This window comes from Ornithorhynchus anatinus, chromosome 8, assembly GCF_004115215.2.
Source record: "Ornithorhynchus anatinus isolate Pmale09 chromosome 8, mOrnAna1.pri.v4, whole genome shotgun sequence".
NCBI classification, from domain to species: domain Eukaryota; kingdom Metazoa; phylum Chordata; class Mammalia; order Monotremata; family Ornithorhynchidae; genus Ornithorhynchus; species Ornithorhynchus anatinus.
In genome coordinates, this window is record NC_041735.1 from 69,899,189 (window position 1) to 69,917,943 (window position 18,755).

At 55.3% G+C, this 18,755-nt stretch overlaps 1 protein-coding gene across 2 annotated transcripts in view; it reads right to left on the minus strand.

Annotated features, from left to right (window-relative positions):
- Nucleotides 1-1,404: 1,404 nt before the first annotated feature.
- VPS50 (VPS50 subunit of EARP/GARPII complex) overlaps nt 1,405-18,755 on the minus strand; it is a 93,397-nt gene continuing 76,046 nt past the window's right edge. For both annotated transcript variants that reach the window (XM_029070416.2, XM_029070414.2), the window contains 6 exons: nt 15,571-15,719; nt 14,532-14,628; nt 14,136-14,294; nt 6,300-6,421; nt 5,085-5,274; nt 1,405-2,132 (listed from right to left, as the gene is read on the minus strand). In XM_029070416.2, the coding sequence (XP_028926249.1) occupies nt 2,013-2,132; nt 5,085-5,274; nt 6,300-6,421; nt 14,136-14,294; nt 14,532-14,628; nt 15,571-15,719 (837 nt within the window). In that variant the 3' untranslated portion in view covers nt 1,405-2,012. The remainder of the gene's footprint in view (nt 2,133-5,084; nt 5,275-6,299; nt 6,422-14,135; nt 14,295-14,531; nt 14,629-15,570; nt 15,720-18,755) is intronic.

Here is an 18,755-nt window from a genome sequence, read left to right on the forward strand (position 1 = left end):
TCTTCTCCCGGACCCAAAGGAGGGGTTCAGTGAACCAATCGGAGCGGAGCCATCGCCGAATGCCTGCCGGGTGCCGGACCCTCAGGAGAGCACCCAGGGGACCCCACCATGCCCATCCCCGGGGAGCTGGAAGTCAGTTGGCGGGGGTGGACTCCGGACGTTTAGACTGTGAGCCCGTCACTGGGCAGGGATTGTCTCTATCTGCCAGATGGTACATTCCAAGCGCTTAGTACAGTGCTCTGCACATAATAAGCGCTCAATAAATACTAATGAATGAATGAGAGCACGCAGCAGACCCTACTATGCCCATCCTCGGGGAGCTGGAAGTCAGTTAGCGGAGGTGGACTCACGGACGTTTAGACCGTGAGCCCGTCACTGGGCAGGGATTGTCTCTATCTGTTGCCGGATGGTCCATTCCAAGCGCTTAGTACATTGCTCTGCACATAGTAAGCGCTCAATAAATACTACTGAATGAATGAATCTGGGGTGGAGCCGATTCTCAGGCTATAAAGCAGCCGCTCAGGCTCACAGCCATCCGGGGTGATTTTTCCAGGCTGGAGAGCAGAGTGTTCAGCAGGCAGCATCTCCTGCACCCACCCGCCTGGTCAGTGACCTGGGATCGTGTCCCGCCGAACCCTGTTGAACACCCCTGCAAGAAGAGAATTCAGCTCCCACACCAGGCTCCTCAAGGTTTTCCTCTAACCACTGGAAGTCCCTGGGGAGACGACCCTCTCCGAGAGACAGACTGACTCTGTGGGTAAGGAGGGGCCTTCCCTTAGCCCGCCTTTCCTCTTCTCCCATTCCCTTCTGCTTTGCCCCGACCTGAAATGATGCGACGGATCCGGAAATTAAATTTAGCATTCGAGAAGCAGCGTGGCTCAGTGGAAAGAGCCCGGGCTTGGGAGTCAGAGGTCATGGGTTCTAATCCTGGCTCTGCCACTTATCAGCTGTGTGACTTAGGGTAAGTCACTTAACTTCTCTGTGACTCAGTTAACTCATCTGTAAAATGGGGATTAAGACTGTGAGCCCTATGTGGGACAACCTAATTAACTTGGATCTACCCAGCGCTTAGAACAGTGCTTGGCACATAGTAAGCGCCTAACGAATACCAAAATTATTATTGTTCCCTTTATTCATCCTCCTTCCCAGCCTCGCGGCACTTGCGTATATATCTGTCATTTATTTATTTATATTCATGTCTGTCTCCCCCTTTAGACTGTAAGCTCGCTGTGGACAGGAAATCGGTCTGTTAATCGTTATTCTGCACGCTCCCAAGCACTGGGTATAGTGCTTTGCACACAGTAAGCGCTCAATAAATACGCCTGAATGAACTGAAAGGGGGTGGCATCAGTGTCCCGTCACCCCGGACCGTGAAGTCGAAACAAGACGGCCGTGAGGCAGGTGTTTCAGTGGACCGCATTTATTCCCGCCTCATAATTTGTCAGTTCTCACTTTGAAATGACGCGATGAATCCGGAAATTAAATTTAGCATTCGAAAACACAACCCGGGACAAAGTTTGGGTTTCGCCCATCTGTGCCGACGTGCAGCCCGGACCCCGTGCAGAGCTCCCGCTCGCAAACCACCGGACCTCTATCCGCCCTCTTGGGTCCCGCCCACCCCAGAGGGCCGGCTCCCGGCGGAGGGGGTTGAAAGGGGTGGGGCGAGGAAAGCTCAGCCAACCTTTCCGTCCCAGCTTTCTCCCGGGAGCTGCTCCGTTACACAGCAACTGAGCTGGCCGCCTCTTAATTTTGTACTTACAGTATACTCTTGTCCAAAATATACAACTTCGAACCACAAAACAACAGAACATCAAAACGGGAAGACCGCATCAGGATAGGACAGGACGGGGGGACCGGAAGGAGGAGAAGGCGACAGAGGATCTCGACCCGTGCGGCCCCGCTCCGCCCAGCGCCTGCCGTGGCCCCACAGAAGAGGGCGGACAGGCGATGCTGCGGGCGGGACTGCGGGCTCGGTGGGCCGGAGGGGGCTGGACGGAGGCCCGGGGTGGGGATTATCTTTTCGGTCTGTCTACGTCGTCGATGGCCGTGAGGAGTTTCTGTCTGGCTTTCTTGTTGATGTGGGAACCCAGGCAGACGTTCACCAGGTTGGTCAGCTGCTTGGTGGAGTACTCCTGGCGGGAAGGGGAGGGGAGAGAAGACATGGGTTGAGAGCAAACAGGACAGGAGGCGTTCTGGTCGTGCTGCTCTGAGAAGACATGGGATTAGGGCAAAAAGGCCTGGCACCAATCTAGTCGTGCCACTCTGATCGGGCAGCCGCTCCGGCCGGGCAGCTTTCTGGTGTGGATGTGGGAAGGCGGAGGTGGCCACTCTGTGAGCCGGGGGTGCCGTCGGATAGGTACAGACCCAGGTCTGGGACTGTGAAGGGCAGAAGGGCCAACTGCTTCATTCCCAGAGAGGAGGACTGGGGAACCCTCACACCGGGGCCAGAAATGGACCAAGAGGCCCCGACCCCAAAACAGGGGTTGCAGCCAGGGGCACGGTCACCTGTGGAGGCAGGATGACGGGTGGGGGGTGGACCAAGGGCAGCAGGCACAGAGGGGAGTGTGAGTGGGGGTCAGAGGAAGAAGGAAATGGGAGGAGGGTGAACTGAGGAGAGACTGGAAGAGAGGAGACGAGGAGCACGGGGAGAATGAGAAGGAGGGAAGGAGAAAGGGGTAGAGAGCAAGGTCAGCAGCAGAGAGAGAGAGAAGAGAGGCACGAGAAAGGGGTAGGAGAGAAAGGGAACGGTCCAAGGGGATGAGAGGAAGGAGGGAGACACAGAAGTGAGCAGGCTGAAGGGAGGGGGCCAAAGTGACTGGCTGAGCCTGCTCGCAGGGTGGCTTCCGGAGGGCACACGGTCTTCATGGCAGGATTGTGCTATTGCAGAACTGTGTCCGCCCCGTGGGCGTTCGGCCCAGCTCCGCCGCCAGCCCACAGCTCCCCCGCCGCCTCACCACATCCCAGCCCCATGGGAGGACTGATGGGGCGGGGCCCCCGACGCTCGAGGGGGGACAGGGTGGAGAGAGGGGAGGTGTGCGGCGGTTGGGTGACCCAGCTTAAGGGAAGCAGCAAGAGCAGGCTCGGAAGCTCAGCCCCTGGGGACGTGAGCGGCCACAAGCCCACGCAAGTGACCCAGCCAGAAGGCGGGGGGGTGTCTAGGTATCGGTGCCAGAAAGCTGGTCGCCGGAGCTCGGACAACGACCCAGGGGGACACGTTGTGGGATCGGGGCTTAAGGTGGGGTCACGGACACTAACGGCAGAGCCATCTCCACAGACCGACAGGCAGGCAGACAGAGAGACAGCTAGGGGACCTTGCCGAGGGGCCATCTCACACTTGCAAAAACACATCCCGATATTCGACACTCGGTCCGTCAGACCTCCGGCCTGCCCCGGGATCTGGGATCCAGGAGGCCAAGAGGAACACAAGGTCATCGGGGAAGTCGTAACACTGGGAGCAGGGGCTACCGGTCTGAACAAGTCATGTGGAAGAATGGGGGAGTTGAGGCTTTTGGACTGGATAAATGTCTTTTCTGGGCCAGCTAGTCCTGGAGCCCACAAGCCCACGAGGGGCAGCACGGGTTAGTGGAAAGAGCCCGGGCTTGGGAGTCAGAGGTGGCTGGTTCTAATCCCCACTCTGCCACTTGTCAGCTAGGTGACTTTAGGCAAGTCACAACTTCTCTGTGCCTCCGTTACCTCATCTGTAAAATGGGATTACGACTGTGAGCCCCATGTGGGACAACCTGATTACCTTGCATCTACCCCAGTGCTTAGAACAGTGCTTGGCACATAGTAAGCCCTTAACAAATATCATTATTATTATTATTATTAGGAGGGAAGGTGAGGAAGAGGTAGAAAGGAAGCAAGAGGGAGAGAAAGGGAAAGTGTGAAGGAGAAAGAGGGCTGGAGACAACGGGAATGAAGGAGAGGGAAGAGGAGAGAAAAAGGAGATGGGGGAGGGTGAAAAGGAAGGAAGGAAGGGGGGAGGGGAGGAAATGAGGGGAGGAGACAGAAGAAAACAGTAAGCCAAAGGAGAAAAGATGAATAGAGAAAACACGGAGGGGAGGACGCGGAGGCCAGCAGGAACCAGCAAGATCTTTAATCATTTTGACGGACACATGGGATTGAATTTATTCCAGGGATACCAATTTTCTGAGAAGACAGAATCATTTTTCTCGCCAAGGGCGGGAGGTGAATCTGAGCTCTCTCGCATTGGGAAGTGACCGTTCCGGAGTTCTTCCCTGACCCCAGTAATGACCAACTCTGGCCACCCATCTAGCCCAGCCCAAGACTTGACCCCTGAAGACCAGGGGCTCGCTTTCCTGTCTCTCCCCCTTCAGAGGGGCGGGGCAGAATGGGCTACGGCGGGTCACCTCGGTGCCCACAAGAAAACGGTGGCAGCCCAAGGCCGACGCACGTGCCAGAAATGCTCGGCTTCAGCATCCGTGGCCTGCTCTTCTTGGGGGGACCGGCCGGGGGGGGGGGGGGGGTGCGGCTTGGTCCTGAAACACTGGCTCCCCCGCCATGGTGGGGGTTGGGAGAGAGGACGGGCTGTGGGTGCGGGGTTTCAGCCCTGAAACACCGGCCCCCCGACGGGTGGAGGAAGGGGTCGGGCCCTGGGGGGGCTCGGCCCTGAAACACCGGCCTCATGACGGGTGGGGGTGCGGGGAAGGGAACGGCCATGGTGGGTGGGGGTGTGGAGGAGAAGAGTTTCTCTACCACGCTGAACGGCTGGATTTTGCTCTTTCCATCCATGCGGGAGAAAGCCAGTCCGCCCGGCGGCCTCCGGCTCCTCGCCCCCACAGCCACCAGGCCAAAGACGATTCCTTGCTCCCAACGCGGGACAAAGCAGCCCCGATGCTCACGTCAGCCCGGCTTCGGCGGGCGGCCTCGACGCCAGCCCCCAGGCACCTCCTCTGGCAGCGCAACACGGGACCGGGCGGTGGACAGAGCAGCGGGAGGAGAGAGGAGCGGGAAGGGAGGAGAGACTCACACCCGTGCACACACGCGCTCGCTTGGCCACGCGGCGACACAAGAAGCAGTGGGGAGGGAGGAGAGGGAACGTGCAGGCTTGGCCCAGCGCCCACCCTGTGCTCCTTGATCCAGCGCTCCATGTCGTTTTCGGTCAAGTAGTAGGCCTTGATGTAGGTCTCCACGAACTCCTTGTCCGGGATGGGCCGGATGTCGGTCAGCTTCTCCAGCTTCGTTAAGAACTGCTGGAAGTCCAGCTGCATCAGGGCCCTCCCCTCATTGCTGCATTTCTTCACGTTGGCGTAACTGGGGAAGGGAAGCAGAAAGCCACCGGCGGTGGCGGCGGCCGACGCTGAGCGTCTACCGGGGGCAGGAGGCAACACCGTACTGGGCGCCAGAGAGCTGTACCGAGCCAGGGAGCTGCACTGGGCGCCTCCGGTGGGCAGAGGGCCGGACTGGCGGTAGTGTGGCCTAATGGAAAGGGTATGGGTCCAAATCCCAGCGCTACCCCTTGTCTGCTGTGACCGTGAGCCCGTCACTGGGCAGGGACGATCTCTATCTGTTGTCGAATTGTACATTCCACGCGCTTAGTACAGTGCTCTGCACATAGTAAGCGCTCAGTGAGTGAAGGAATGAACATTGGGCAAGTCACTTCATTTCTCTAGGCCTCAACTACTTCATCTGCAACATGGGGATTCAACACCTGGGCTCCCTCTTACTGTGAGCCCCATGTGGGACCTGATTATCTTATAACTATCTCAGCGTTTAGTACAGTGCTCGGCACACAGTCAGCGCTTAGCAAATACCACAATTATTATTATAAAATGAGGATAGGTCACCCGTTCACACTTCCCTTTAGACCGTGAGCCCCACGTGGGATTGGGGATGTCCCCGACCTGATAATCTCATATCTACCACAGTGCTTAGTACAGCGCTTGGCAGATAATATGTGCTTAACAAAGACGACTATTATGTTTGTCATTATCGGCACCTGTGGTGGAATACAGAACTCTGGGCCAGGTACCCCATGTGTACAGAACACTCTTCTGGGTGTCTGTTGTGGGCAAGGAGCCGTAGTGAGTGCGGATCGCAGTACTGAGCACCTGTGAGGTAGAGGTAGCTGAATCATATGCCTACTATATGCAGACCACTGTACTAGGCACCTACTGCACGCAGAACACTGTACCGGGCACCTACTGAGTGGCAAAGCACTGTACTGGGCAGTGGCGGGGTGCAGGGAGCGGCCCTGGATGTCTACTGTTTGCAGGGCACTGCACTGGGCGCCTCCTGCGTGCAGAACGTCGCCTCGGCCCGGCCACCCTGACACTCACCCCTCCACGATCGTTCGGTTGGCCAGCCGGATGCAGTGCTCCCACAGGATGTTCAACACCGGCAGAGGGATCCGGACTCTTTTGGACACCTCGTTCAGTCTCCTGTTGAACTGCTCGAACTCCTGAGGGGACCCAAAAAGCGTGGAATCAGGTCAGAGACCCCACCGGGCGCCGTCCGTTTCCAGGAGGCCCAGAGGAGTGGCGCCGAGGTGGAGCAGCGACGACTCCGAGGCCCAGCTCCGCCAACACCTGGCGCCTCATCGGCCCCGGGGCCCCGCCGAGGGACCCGACCCGGAGCCGCTTCCCCCGGGGGGATGGCGTCCACGCGACAGCGCGATCTGGCGGATACAAGCCCGGGCCCGGGAGTCAGTCGGACCTGGGTTCTAGTCCCAGCTCTACCGCTCGTCTGCTGTGTGACTTTGGGGATGTCACTTCACTTCTCCGGGCCTCAGTTTCATCATCTGTAAAATGGGGATGAAGACTGTGAGCCCCATGTGGGAAAAACCTGTATTGCTTGCCCATTACCTTGGCATCAAACGGAAACCCCTCACCATCAGCTTTAAGGCACTCGATCAGCTCTCCTACCTTACCTCAGTCCTCTCCCACTACAACCCAGCCTGCACACTTGACTTTCCTAACACCAACCTGCACACTGCTGCACATTCTCACGTCTCCCGCTCACGTCACTGGACTCCTGCTCACACTCTCTTCGGTCTGAACTCCCCCCGGCTGTTCGCACACCAAAGATCGTGACTCTCTCCGTCTTCCAAGTCCTTTGGAAACCACATCTCCCTCATGAATCTCTCATTTCCTCACCCTATTTCCCCACAACTGCCACTTCAGTGTTTCTATGCCATTCAAACGTTTTAATACTCACGACTCCCTCGCGGCGCTTATAAACATACCTTATATGTGCCATTGCTTCCTACTACCTGCAATTTATTTCAGTGTCTGCCTCCCCTGCTAAATGGTCACCTCCTCGAGGGACAGGATCACGTCTACTATTTCACTCTCCCAAGTGAAGCAGACTAGTCCAGTGGAAAGGGCGTGGGCCCGAGAGTCCGGGGATCTGGCTTCTAATCCCAGCTCCTCCGCTTCCCGCTGTGTGACCTCGGGAAAACACTTAACCTCTCGGTGTGTCGGTCTCCTCATTTCTAAAACGGGGATGAAATACCTGCTCTTCATCCTATCTAGACTGTGAGCCCCATGTGGGCCGGGGCCTATCTGATCTGATTGTCGGTATTCACCCTAGCGCTTAATACAGTGCTGGATTCACGGTGAGCACTTAAATACCACGATCACGGGAAGCACCGCAGCCTAGTGGATAAAGCGTGGGCTCGGGAGCCAGAGGACCTGAGTTCTAATCCCAGCTCTATCACTTGCCTACTATGTGACACTGGGCAAGGCACTTACCTTCTCTGTGACTCAGTTTCCTCCACCACAAAATGGGGATTCACTATCTGTTCTCCTTCCTCCTCAGACCATGAGCCCCATGTGGGACAGGGACTACATTCCACCTGATTGACCCGTACCTACCCCAGCGCTCGACACATAGTAAACGCTAAACCAATACTACGAAGAAGTGCTCTTTACTGAGCTCTGCACTCAGTAGGTGCCCAGAAGAGCACGCTGCTAAGTCGGTGCCCAGCATAGCAGTCGGCACGCTCACTGACCGTCGGATGGATGGGTTGATGGGTGGCAGTAATAATGTAATAATGTTGGTATTTGTTAAGCGCTTACTATGTGCCGAGCACCGTTCTAAGCGCGGGGGTAGACATAGGGGAATCGGGTTGTCCCACGTGGGGCTCACAGTCTTAATCCCCATTTTACAGATGAGGGAACTGAGGCACAGAGAAGTTAAGTGACTTGCCCACAGTCACACAGCCGACAAGTGGCAGAGCTGGGATTCGAACTCATGAGCCCTGACTCCAAAGCCCATGCTCTTTCCACTGAGCCACGCTGCTTCTCTAAGTCTGGAGTCTCTAAGTCTGCTTCTCTGGCAGTCTGGAGGGAGGGGGCGTGGGTTGCCGCTGAAGCAGGGAGTCTCGAGACCGATGGCGGCACCCATCTCTCAGGAGGCTCTGCTCTCAGAACCCACCCCTTTATATCAGAGGGACTGAGACCATCCCAGGCACTTCCTGGGCTGTGTGAAGGCTGCTGCGTGGTTTCCCTTGACATGTGGGCATGAGCTGGCACTGCACCATCCTCGGGGGAAGCGAGAGAACGATTCCTGTTGGCCCCTTCCTGGCTTCCTGCATCCAGCAGACTGGTTGCCAGTGGCCTCTGCTGGGAGTGTGTCAGGCCCCCTGAACTGGGGCAGAAGGACCACAGCCAGTTTCTGCCTGTGCTCCAGGCCCAGCCTGGACAGTGGGGTACCCGAGCGCCGGCTACTGCCCCCTCATTCTTTGGAGGTCCCAGTTGCCTTCCGGGGCCAGCCCAGGGCCATCCGCACCCAGTCCCGGACCCCCTGTCGTCCAGAAGATGCCACTGGCTGGGGGTGGCACTGCAGCAGCCCGGGGTGGTGCCAGGCCCCAAGACGAAGCCAGGTTGTGCCAGGGGAATGTCCGGGTTGCCCATATAATGTTGGTATTTGTTAAGTGCTCACTATGTGCAGAGCACTGTTGTAAGCGCTGGGGTAGATTCAGGGTCATCAGGTCGTCCCACGTGAGGCTCACAGTTAATCCCCATTTTACCGATGAGATGACTGAGGCACAGAGAAGTGAAGTGACTTGCCCACAGTCACACAGCTGGCAAGTGGCAGAGCGGGGATTCGAACCCGTATATGAGAAGAAGTGCTGACCACTGGACTTTCTGGTCCGGGAGATGAACCAGATGCCGCCCCGCAGCTCCTCCCCTGCTGTAATTCTGAAGCGGGTAGGGGATTGGGGAAAAGGATTTCGATGGAGTCCAAGGCTGATGATTTTCATCTCTAGGAGCTACACTCCGTCAAAACTGAAAAATGGTTTTCCCTTTTTTCACCGGCCCGGGGATGGGTGAGGGGACTCCTGGGGGATCCCAAGATCCTCAATCTCAGCTCCTGATTGGTCTGAGAGGGCTCGGCGGGGGGGAGGCGGTGGAGGGGAGCGGTTCAGCCCCGCCTGAACCCCGGGAGCAAGTGGCCAGAATCTCCAGCCCACCCGGCCTCGACACGGTCCGGGACCGTAGCCGAGGCCGCTCACGGCCACGGGTCCCTCCCCAGGGTCCAGGGTCATTCCCAGAATTCCGGGCGGGCGGACCGAGCGGTGCATCGCCTCGGGGACCGAATGGTGGCAACCCGGGTGAGCGGCAGGACCCGGTCCGTGACTCACGGGGCCACTAGCCAGCAGCGCATCGACCGGAAAAAACTCACCCGTCTGCCGGCTTTCCTGCCGGCCCGCGCTCGCTGCTGTAATTAAATTAATTTGTCATCATCGCCCCCTTCTCGCTGGGGCATAAATCACAATTTGAGAGCCTGATTAATTTTCCCACGCCTAATTGCTCCTAATTGCGTGTGGAAGGCGGCGCGGGTGCCTGGGGTTTCTGCCGGCTGAGGGGACCCCACGCAGGGATTCTTGCCACGTCTTTCATCTGTTCCAGCGTCGGCCCCACCCGGGGCCGAGCGGCTCAGTCAGTCCCTCTGCTGCTGGAAACCTCCCCCTCGCGGCACGCCAAGTCCTGCCCAGATGGCATCGCGAAAACCAAGCGTTCACACATCCTCGACGGGCAGAGGAACCTATCTGGCGTCCGGTTGTTTGGTCTCTCCTTCCACCGGGGCCATTTGGACCTCTTACTAAAAATGATCCGACTCGTCACAGGACATCCTCTCGCGACAGAACCACATTCCATTCGAGAGTCCATCGCTCTCCCTGCATTCGGAACCCTCCTAAAACTACGTCACCTACAAGAGGCCTTCCCTGACGTATACTACTAATAATAAATATAATAATACTTGTGGTAATTTGTTAAGCGTTTACTACGGGCCAAGCACTGTACTAAGCACTGGGATAGATACAAGACCATCGAGGCCCACACGGGGCTCACACTCTACAGAGAAGGGAGAACAGGCATTGAATCCCCACTTTGCAGATGAGGGAACTGAGGCACAGAGAAGTTAGGTGTCCAAGGTCGTCACACAGCAGGAATGCGGGGGAGCTGAGATTAGAACCCAGGTCCTCCGACTCCCGGGCCCGTGCTCTACCCACTAGGCCACGCTGCTTCTAAGACCTTCTGTCCCCCTTCCCGCCCACTCCTCCGCTTTACCTCTGCGCTTGGCTTTGTACCCCTTAAGTACTTTGAAACTCATCCCAGCCCCTCAGCACTTATGTCCCGGGGCTCAGTGGAAAGAGCCTGGGCTTCGGAGTCAGAGGTCATGGGTTCGCATTCCGGCTCTGCCACTTGTCAGCTGGGTGACTGTGGGCAAGTCACTTCACTTCTCTGTGCCTCAGTTACCTCATCTGTAAAATGGGGATTAACTGTGAGCCTCACGTGGGACAACCTGATTACCCTGTATCTACCCCACCGCTTAGAACATCGCTATGCACATAGTAAGCGCTTAACAAATACCAACATTATTATTATTATCCTTCTACTCGGCTACTTCCCCTAGCTGTAATCTATTTTAACGTCGGTCTCCCCTTGTAGACTGTAAGTTCGCTGCGGGTTGGAATCGAGTTTACCAACTCCGCTGTATGGTACCTTCCTAAGTGTAAGCTCGTTGGGGGCAGGTAAAGTGTCTATTTATTGTTCTACTGTATTTTCCCAAGAACTCAGTACAGTGCACTCTGCACAGAGTAAGCGCTCAGTAAATATGATTGAATGAATGAATGATGATGATGATGGTATTTGTTGAGCGCTTACTATGTACCAAGCACTGTTCTAAGCGCTGGGGCAGATACAAGGTGATCAGGTTGTCCCACGTGGGGCTCCCAGTCTTCATTCCCGTTTTACAGATGAGGTAACTTAGGCACAGAGAAGTTAAGTGACTTACCCAAAGGCACACAGCTGACAAGTGGCGGAGCTGAGATTAGAACCCACGACCTCTGACTCCCAAGCCCGTGCTCTTTCCGCTAAGCCACGCTGCTTCTTATTGAATGAATTTAGTCCAGAGCTCTGCACACAGTAAGCGCTCAGTAAACAGATTGAATGAATGAATTCAGTCCAGAGCCCTGCACACAGTAAGCGCTCAGTAAATATGACTGAATGAATGAATTTAGTAGAGAGCTCTGCACGGAGTAAGCACTCAGTAAATAGTCGATTGATGGATTGCCCTTACAATCCTCTCCAAACAATGGATAAAACCTGCGCTACACGTAAGATGTTCGGAGCGGGAGTCGCAGTGCTCTTCACGGAGAATTTACGCCTAGACCATCCAGCTGTCTCCAACGCTCCCAGTCTTTACCCGTGGGGCGGGAGACACCACGATCCCGTTCCCACATCGCAATCTGCTAAACAAATTCCTCCTCCCTGACAACATCTGCGCGTGAAATCTCCCGGTTTGAGTTGCCCATTAAGTCTGCCTCCTAAACACTGGAGCTAAAACAACCCAGAAGCCAAGCAAATAGCAGTTTAATCTGTTCCCGACATGGACCCAAAGCCATTTTCACAGGGATCTTCAGGCCGGGGAAGGGAGGAGAAAAATATTTCCCCCCCCGGATTCTTGGCCTCTTGCCCCTACTGCCCCTCGAGGCAAGGAGGAAAGAGCATTTGTGGGAAAGGGGGTTCTGCCCTTGACGTTACGGAGAAAAGAGGGAGAGGCCACGGAGCCCGGGGCCTTTGGACAGCCCTCAGATCCTGGGCCGGGATTAGCTTCTGACAACGGGTTCCCTTCCCCGTCCCTCTAACCGAGACATGAACGGTGCCAGATCACGGAGTCCCTGGGGTATTTAAGCTCTTACTCTGTGCCAGGCACTGTTCTAAGCACTGGGGTGAATACAAGCAATTCGGGCCGGACAAATCCCCGGCCCATGTGGGACCCCTTTTCCCTCTGCTCCTCCACCTCTCCCTTCCCATCCCCACAACACCGTACTCGTCCGCTCAACTGTATATATTTTCGTTACCCTATTTATTTTGTTAATGAATTGTACATCGCCTCGATTCTATTTAGTCGCCATTGTTTTTACGAGATGTTCTTCCCCTCGACTCTATCTATCGCCATCGTTCTCGTCCGTCCGTCTCCCCCGATCAGACCGTAAGCCCGTCAAACGGCAGGGACCGTCTCTATCTGTTGCCGACTTGTTCATCCCAAGCGCTTAGTACAGTGCTCTGCACATAGCGCTCAATAAATACTACTGAATGAATGAATGACTCGCAGTCTCAATCCCCATTTATAGATGAGGTCACCGAGGCCCCGAGGAGCGAAGTGACTTGCCCAAGGTCACACAGCAGACAAGCGGGGGAGCCAGGAATAGAACCCGTGACTTTCTGACTCCCAGGTTCCCGCTCTATCCACTACACCGTCCTGTTCATGGGGACGCTGGAGTTAGGGTGGGCTGTTCTCTGCTCGTTGCGGTTCCTGCTTCTCTTCAGAGGGCACCGAGGGCCGGGGTGGGAACGGCAGCTTTCGCTTGTGTTCCGGGGGGGTTCTAGAGTCACCGGGAGGGCTCGGCCCCAGGTTGGGACGGTGGCCAGGCAGCAGCCTTCTGCGGTCCTCCAGGTCTCCTCGGATCTCAGCTAACGGCCGGCAGATCGTGCCCGGACGTTCACCGCTGTATCCACTAACCTACTTCTGGATGTTCAATGCCGCAGCCACTAATTGGATCCGCTAAAGGGCAAACTGTCCCCGGGAGTCAAGTCAAACCTACGACGGCCACAGTAAGCTGGGAATATTCACTGCTGTGACAAAGTGCCATTCTACACTGCCCCAAATGCCATCCAACACTGCCGGAAAATGCCACCCAGTACTTCACCCAACGCGACTCCAACACTACTCGTATGCCACCTCGACACTGCCCCGCAATACCACACAACGCTATCCCCAAATGCCACGCAACGCTGCTCCAAAATGCCACCAACAGTGCCCCTTATGGGCCAGCCCCAACACCACCCCCAAATGCCACTCAATGCTGCCCCAAATGACAACCCAACACTGCCCCCAAATGCTTCCAACAATGTCCCCAAATCCCACCCAACACTACCCCCAAATGCCATTCAAAGTTGCCCCAAATACCACCCAACACTACCCCCAAATGCCACTCAATATTGCCCCAAATACCACCCAACACTACCCCCAAATGCCACTCACACGGCCCCAAAATGCCACCTACGCCGCTCCCCAACACCACCCAACACTACCCCCAAATGCCACCCCGACACTGGCCCAAGATACTATCCAAACAATGGCCTCTAAATGCCACCCAAAGGTGTTTTTTTAATGGTAATTACTAAGTGCTTACTATGTGCCACGCACTGTTCTAAACACTGGGGAAGATACAAGGTAATCAGGTTGGACACAGTTCCTGTCCCCCATGGGGCTCACAGTCTCAGTCCCCATTTTACAGATGAAGTAACTGAGGCACAGGGAAGCGAAATGCCTTGCTCGAGGTCACACAGCAAATGGCAGACACAGGATTGGAACCCATGACCTTCTGACTCCCAGGCCCGTGCTCTAGCCACTGAGCCACGCTGCTTCCCATTCTGCTTCACACCCGAACACAAATGTAGGATATTAGGATCATAATTCTCGGTCGGCCACGCTCGAAACATTATGATGGCTACAGTTTTTATTCCACCTCCTCCAATGAGAGCGAAGGCTCCCCTCAAGGTGAGGTGGCCTGTGGCCAGTGTGCGTCAAGGGTGAGGGTTAGCACTGGGAGGTAGGGGAGGGCACGGCCAACCAAGGACAGGGCCGGAGACACTCGCCTTCAGTAAGGCATCTACGTAGACGTTGTGCTGCGACATGATTTCTCTGACGTCCCACTTCACGTTGGCCATGAGGACCAGCATCTGTTCATAATCAATGGCCTTCCCGGCTACGATCCAGTAAATGGGTTTGCGCAGTTCGCTGGCCATGGACACGGTCTGAAACACAAGCCTCCAGAAATGAACCCGGGGAGAGCGATCGCCGACGGGGGAGACAGCGTGGGGGGAAACTCGTGGGCAGGGAATGTGTCTGTTTGTTGTTGTACCCTCCCAAGTGCTTAGTACAGTGCCCTGCACGTAGTAAGCCCTCAATAAATACAACCGAATGAATGAATGAATGAGAATGCCCGGCGGGGGAGAGTGCCATGGGGAGAGGATCCCGCGGTAACCTCTGACCTGGGAGTAGAACTGTTGGAGAAAGGGTTTCTTGGCTGCCGGCATGACTGCGTCCAGGTGGGGCTGAAGGAACTCGAGCTGCTCGGCCAGAAACACCCTGCCGGGAGAGAGGGGGTCACAGTGAAACCTCAGGGAGCCCTTGTGGGGAGAGCCCGGGGACACGGACCTGCAGTGAGAGCCTAGAGATTCCAGCAGGGGAATCCCGGGGAGCCCCATGGCAGGACAGGGCAGGAACACCTTCTCCGTTGGCCACCACCCCTGAGGGACGGTCCCGCATTTATCCCCGGCACTCAGAGGTCTGGGAGCCCAGGGTGGAGAGGAGACCAGGGGGACCAGGTCCTGCGATGGTCCAACTGAATCCCAAATCTCCTCACTCAGAGAGCTGTGGGGTGGGGCAGGGCGGGGAGCAGGCCCGGGCCAAGAGACACTCACGGAGCTCTGACAGCAGCTGAGAGCCTCGGCCCCTCAGCTCCCCTCAGCCCCGGTACGAAGCGGGGCTCCATTGTGGGAGGGAGTGAGAGGTATAATTTCCACAGAAATTATCACAGTATTTGTTAAGTGCTTACTACGTGCCCGGCACTATTCTAAGCTCTGGGGTAAGTGCAAGGTAATCAGGTTGTCCCACATACGGCTCACAGGCTTCATTCCCGTTTTAGAGATGAGGTTTTAGGGATTAGGGATGAGGGATGAGGCACAGAGAACTCAAGGGACTTGCCCAAGGTCACACAGCAGACAAGTGGCAGAGACGGGATTCCCAAGGCCGTGCTCTTGCCACTAGGCCTTGCTGCTTCAGCCCTGGGAGATTCAGGCCTGTACTCCGGTGCCATGGCAACAAGGTTCAAACTGAGTCACGGCGGGAGTTCGAGGGCCTCATCGCAGAAGGAGGCCCCAGGACAAGGGTGACAAGACCCGAGACGCTAGCCCGCGGGGACCCCAGGAGACCCCAGGACAGGGGTGAGGAGATTCAGGCCACTTGCCCGCAGAGACACCGGGAGGGAGAGGGTCTATCTGGCCAGAGAAGCCACGGGGACAGACTCACAGGGACTCGGTGGCGACCACCCTCTCTGCCAAGCCGTACAGCGAGCTCCCGGATGACAGGACCACCAGGTGGCTCAGGTGGGGGCTGGGGACCTTCTCCTTCCTCTCTTCTGCCACAGGGCCGGGGCCCACAGGGTCTGCCGTCACCTCCTGGAAGAAAACAACATGACTGATGCACACTGCCTGGCAAACACCACCACGGGCCACATTCTCAAAGAGGTGGCCCCACTGAAAACTTGAAAGGCGAAGTCGGGGGACAACCCTGTCGGTGGGACTGGACCTTACCCTAAAGAATGGCCCTGCACAGGGGGGACGGGACCCTTCCACTGGGGACGGCACAGCAGGGGTTCTTGACCCACCCTCAGGGAACAGCCCACGGGGAGGACGGGACCCTCTCTTGGAGAACAACCCAGCAGAGGGTCTGGACCCTCCCACGGGGAATGGTCAGTGGCGGGACTGGACCCTTATAAGGAGAACCACTTGGCAGGTGTGTAGAAGCCTGTATCTGGGAAGCGATACACATGACCAAAAATCCATATAACAATGATGATGGTATTTGTTAAGCACTTACTACGTGCCAAGCATTGTTCTAAGCGCTGGGGGAGATACAAGGTTATCAGGCTGTCCCAGCTAGGGCTCACAGTCTTAATCCCCATTTTACAGATGAGGTAACTGAGGCACAGAGAAGTGAGCCCATCATTGGGCAGGGATTGTCTCTATCTGTTGCCAATTTGTACATTCCAAGCGCTTAGTACAGTGCTCTGCACATAGTAAGCACTCGATAAATACTATTGAATGAATGAAAGTGAAGTGCCAAGTGACGTGATTTGCCCAAAGCTGACAAATGGCAGAGCCGGGATTAGAACCCACAACCTCTGACTCCCCAGCCCATGATCCTTCCACTACGCCATGCTGCTTCTCTTATCAGCAATCATTCATTCAATCGTATTTATTGAGCGCTTACTGTGTGCAGAGCACTGTACTAAGCGCTTGGAATGTACAAGTCGGCAACAGATAGAGAGAATCCCTGCCCAAAGCTAAAAGCGGAGACAGGATTCTGCTACCGAGGCAGCAAACTGACTAACGATGCAATGACAGACAGATAAGGAACAGAATCAAGAAGTCCAGCCCATCCTTGGGGAGGTCGTCAAACAGGATGAGGCGGCGGTGAGGTATCGGGTCCCTCACCAAACTAAAGGTCTACAGAGCTGTAGTGTGTCCGTCCTACTCTACGGCTGGCATCTCATCTGGCTCCTTGAAAGGTTTCACAGGTGCCATTTAGGGACCAGACTCAATGCCAGATGGCAAGATAAGATCACTTCCAATTAAGTCCTGGGACCCTGTCTCCTAGTATCAGCTCTTCGCTCACCTTAACGCAGCTACGTGGCGTAGAACGAGTGAGAAAAATGAGCGACAGCAGGACACCCCAACAGCTGCCACATGGGGTGCTGAAACTGGGAAACGCAACCCAAGGAGGGCAGAGGAAATGTTTTAAGGCCACTGTGAAACAAAGCCTCACACAGTGCAGCATCCTAGCCGAACGCTGGGAGTCCGTTGCTGAGGAGACACGTGCAAGGCACACGGCCATCAAGAGAAAACCCCATTGATTGATATATTGAGGAAACAAATCTTGTTATAGCTTCTTGGTAGAGAGGCCAAGAATCTCTTCACGGGGAAACGGCTCCCGCTGCAAACACAAGTACGATTCTACACCTAAATGCTTCCCCCCCAAACATGTGTCTGCTCGGAGTTAACGCAGTTAACGTGGATCTCGGCCGGCGCGGGGAAGCAGAGAGTCACTCACTGTATATTATAGTCCCGTGGGACGCGTGAGAGGCTCTTCTCCCTGTGGCGTTTCCGCTTTCTCTCTCGAGATGGAAATTCGCTCACATTGGCATCGGGAACTCTTCAGACCAAATGCACTTCGAATTCAAGGACTAACTATTGTTAGAGCACTGAACACATTTCTCCTCTGCTTTAGAAATGGGAACATGGATAATTCCCCTACCGGGGGCTTTGGCAAAGAAATTTTAAAGCCAAGCGGGCCCTTCCCATACCCCTAAGGGGGCACAGAAAGACATCTGTGACCGCGAACCCCTAAAAGAAATTCTGCTCAAAATCCCTGGGTCAAATTTTTACCCGCCTCTGCCTGATTTCTTTCCTGTCTGGACTAATGTCTTAGAAGAACTGTGGGTGGGAAGCCTGTTTGAAATCACAAAGCTTGTGTCGCCTCTCATCTGTAAACTCCTTTAGGACAGGGATCGTGTGGACCGACTCAAATGTACTCTACTCTCCCCAATGCTCTAACACTAACCTACTTACGGTGCCTCCAGCTCATCTGTCTAGTAATAATAATAATATCATGGTATTTGTTAAGAGCTTACTGTATACCAGGCACTGTACTAAGCGCTGGGGTGGAAACAAGGAAATAGGGATGGAAACAATCTCAATCCCCATTTTACAGATAAGGTAACTGAGGCACAGAGAAGTGAAGTGACTTGCCCAAGGTCACACAGCAGATAAGTGGCAGAGCCAGGATTAGAACCCGTGAGCTTCTCGATCCCAGGCCCGTGCTCCCGTCACTACGCCACGCTGCCATCTCGCCACTGGCCCCTTGTCCATGTCCCATCTCTGACCTGGAATTACCTTCCCCTTCCCACTCATTCATTCAATCGTATTTACTGAACACTTACTCTGTGCAGAGTCCTGTACTAAGCACTTGGGAGAGTACAACAGAACAATAAACAGACACATTCCCTGCCCACATGGGGTTTACAATCTAGAAGGGGAGATGGACATTAATAGAAATAAATAAATGACAGATACGGACAGGGGTGCTGTGGGGTGGGGTTGGGGAGGTGGCGGGAGATGAATAAAGGGAGCAAATCAGGGAGATCCAGAAGGGAGTTCACATATAACAGTCCACATGTCTCTTCACCTTCTAAGCCTTACCAAAATCACATCTCCTCCAAGAGGCCTTCCCTGACCAAGCCTTCATTTCCATCCCTCACTCGCTCCTTTGCCTCACTTAATGCACTTGGCTCTGTACTCTTTAAGCACTTGATATTCACCCTACCTTCGGGCCTTCAGCACTTATGTGCATACCTGTAATTTATTTATTTTAATGTCCGTCTCCCCATCTAAACGGTAAGTTCTTCGTGGGCAGTGAACATCTCTACCGATTCT